This window comes from Thecamonas trahens (genome assembly GCF_000142905.1).
Source record: "Thecamonas trahens ATCC 50062 unplaced genomic scaffold supercont1.55, whole genome shotgun sequence".
In the NCBI taxonomy this organism is placed as follows: domain Eukaryota; order Apusomonadida; family Apusomonadidae; genus Thecamonas; species Thecamonas trahens.
In genome coordinates this window covers 35690-37109 of record NW_013657625.1, presented here as the reverse complement: position 1 = coordinate 37109, position 1420 = coordinate 35690, and the positions used below count along the sequence as shown (strand labels likewise).

At 63.9% G+C, this 1420-nt stretch overlaps 2 protein-coding genes across 2 annotated transcripts in view; one reads left to right on the top strand and one right to left on the bottom strand.

Annotated features, from left to right (window-relative positions):
- Positions 1 to 207, bottom strand: part of AMSG_09988 (uncharacterized protein) — a gene marked incomplete at both ends in the record, with an annotated part of 4558 nt that extends 4351 nt beyond the window's left edge. The window contains one exon of the mRNA XM_013898385.1: positions 159 to 207. Coding sequence (XP_013753839.1) covers positions 159 to 207 — 49 coding nt within the window. The remainder of the gene's footprint in view (positions 1 to 158) is intronic.
- Positions 208 to 454: 247 nt separating this feature from the next.
- Positions 455 to 1420, top strand: part of AMSG_12308 (uncharacterized protein) — a gene marked incomplete at its 5' end in the record, with an annotated part of 3774 nt that continues 2808 nt past the window's right edge. Inside the window, 2 exons of the mRNA XM_013898458.1 lie at positions 455 to 487; positions 532 to 1365. Coding sequence (XP_013753912.1) covers positions 455 to 487; positions 532 to 1365 — 867 coding nt within the window. The remainder of the gene's footprint in view (positions 488 to 531; positions 1366 to 1420) is intronic.

Below are 1420 nucleotides of genomic sequence, written 5' to 3'. Positions count from 1 at the left end.
GGGTGATGGGGGTGATGGGGGTGATGGGGGTGATGGGGATATAGTGGATGGGTAGGGAGAAGGGTGAGGGTATGGATGGCTATAAGGGTGTGCCAGGGGCTTCGATTGGCTTGGGATGGGCTCCGTGGTGATGGCGGTGAGGGGACACAGTCAGCGACCACTTGACGGCGCTTTGGAGAGTGGCCAGTCCGTGGCCCGTCTCACCATTCACATCTCTCTCTTGCTCTCCAAGTAGTGCATCCTACGTGTGTGTGTGTGTGTGTCGGCGTCTGTGTGTGTATCGGTTTCTGTCTGTGTTTCTGCTTCTGCTGCTACTGCTGCTGCTGCTGCTGCTGCTGCTGGGTGGTTTCTCCACGGGTGGGCGGAGCCAACGGTTGACAACGTAGACAACGTCGACAACGGCGCGGCATTGGCGCCATGGCGAGCAGTCATACGGCGGCTGATGGGCGATGGGATGGACGCGGTGGTGGCGATGGACAATGGAGTGGTGATGGGGGCGGTGTTGGTGGCGATGGTGGTGGTGGTAACAAGGTCGACGAGGTCGATGCCGGGCTTGAACGAGGTGATGACCCGCAGGCAGGCGCCGAAGAGGAGGAGCCTGTGACGCCACCACCACCGGCGTATGAGCGACCGGCGCTTGCGCTGCCACATTCAACATGGGTCGAGCTGAGACTGAGGCTGGTCTTCCCGCAGGGCATTGTGTGGACCAAGCGGGTGAATCTGGCGGCGACAGTGGCGGAGATCAAGCGGTTCCTGGTGCGGAAGCACGGCAACTCGGTCCGGAACATCGCGCTGTACAACGGCGAGCGGGCACCAGAGAACGAGCTTTGCGACGATGCGGCATCACTGTATGGTGCTGGCGTTGCGGTATCGTCGGCGGTGGGCGCCCGCAACAACGCGACCGTCGACGCGCCGGCTGCCGACAAGCTCGCTGTCTTTGCCGCCTACGAGACAGCAGTGGCAGAGGCTGTGGCGTTCTCGGGCAAGACCGGCAAGAAGGGCCGCCGAAAGGGCAAGCGGGGCAAGAAAAAAGGCGCTGCCAAGGGCGCTGCCTCGCCAGCAAGCATGGCATCGCCCGACCCGGTTCAGCTCACGCACCGCCTACCGACTGCCCCATCGCCCGGTGACGCGCTGCCAGCGGTGGACCTCTGGTACGACTTTGACATTCCGCGCCAGCACTGTGCGCTTGTGCGGCGGCCTCCGGATCTCTCGGTGTATAATCTGGCGTCTGCAGCGCAGAAACCCGTCGAATCCGCCGCAGCCCGCTCCTCGCTCCTGGGCAGCACCCGATCGCGCCTCCTCCGCCCGCGATCCGGCCCCATGACAGCCGAGACCGGCCCAAAGGCTATCGGGACCGATCCCAAGGTAGCCGGCTCCGGCTCCAGAACAGCCGGGAGCAGAGGCTCGCCGCTTCTCACTT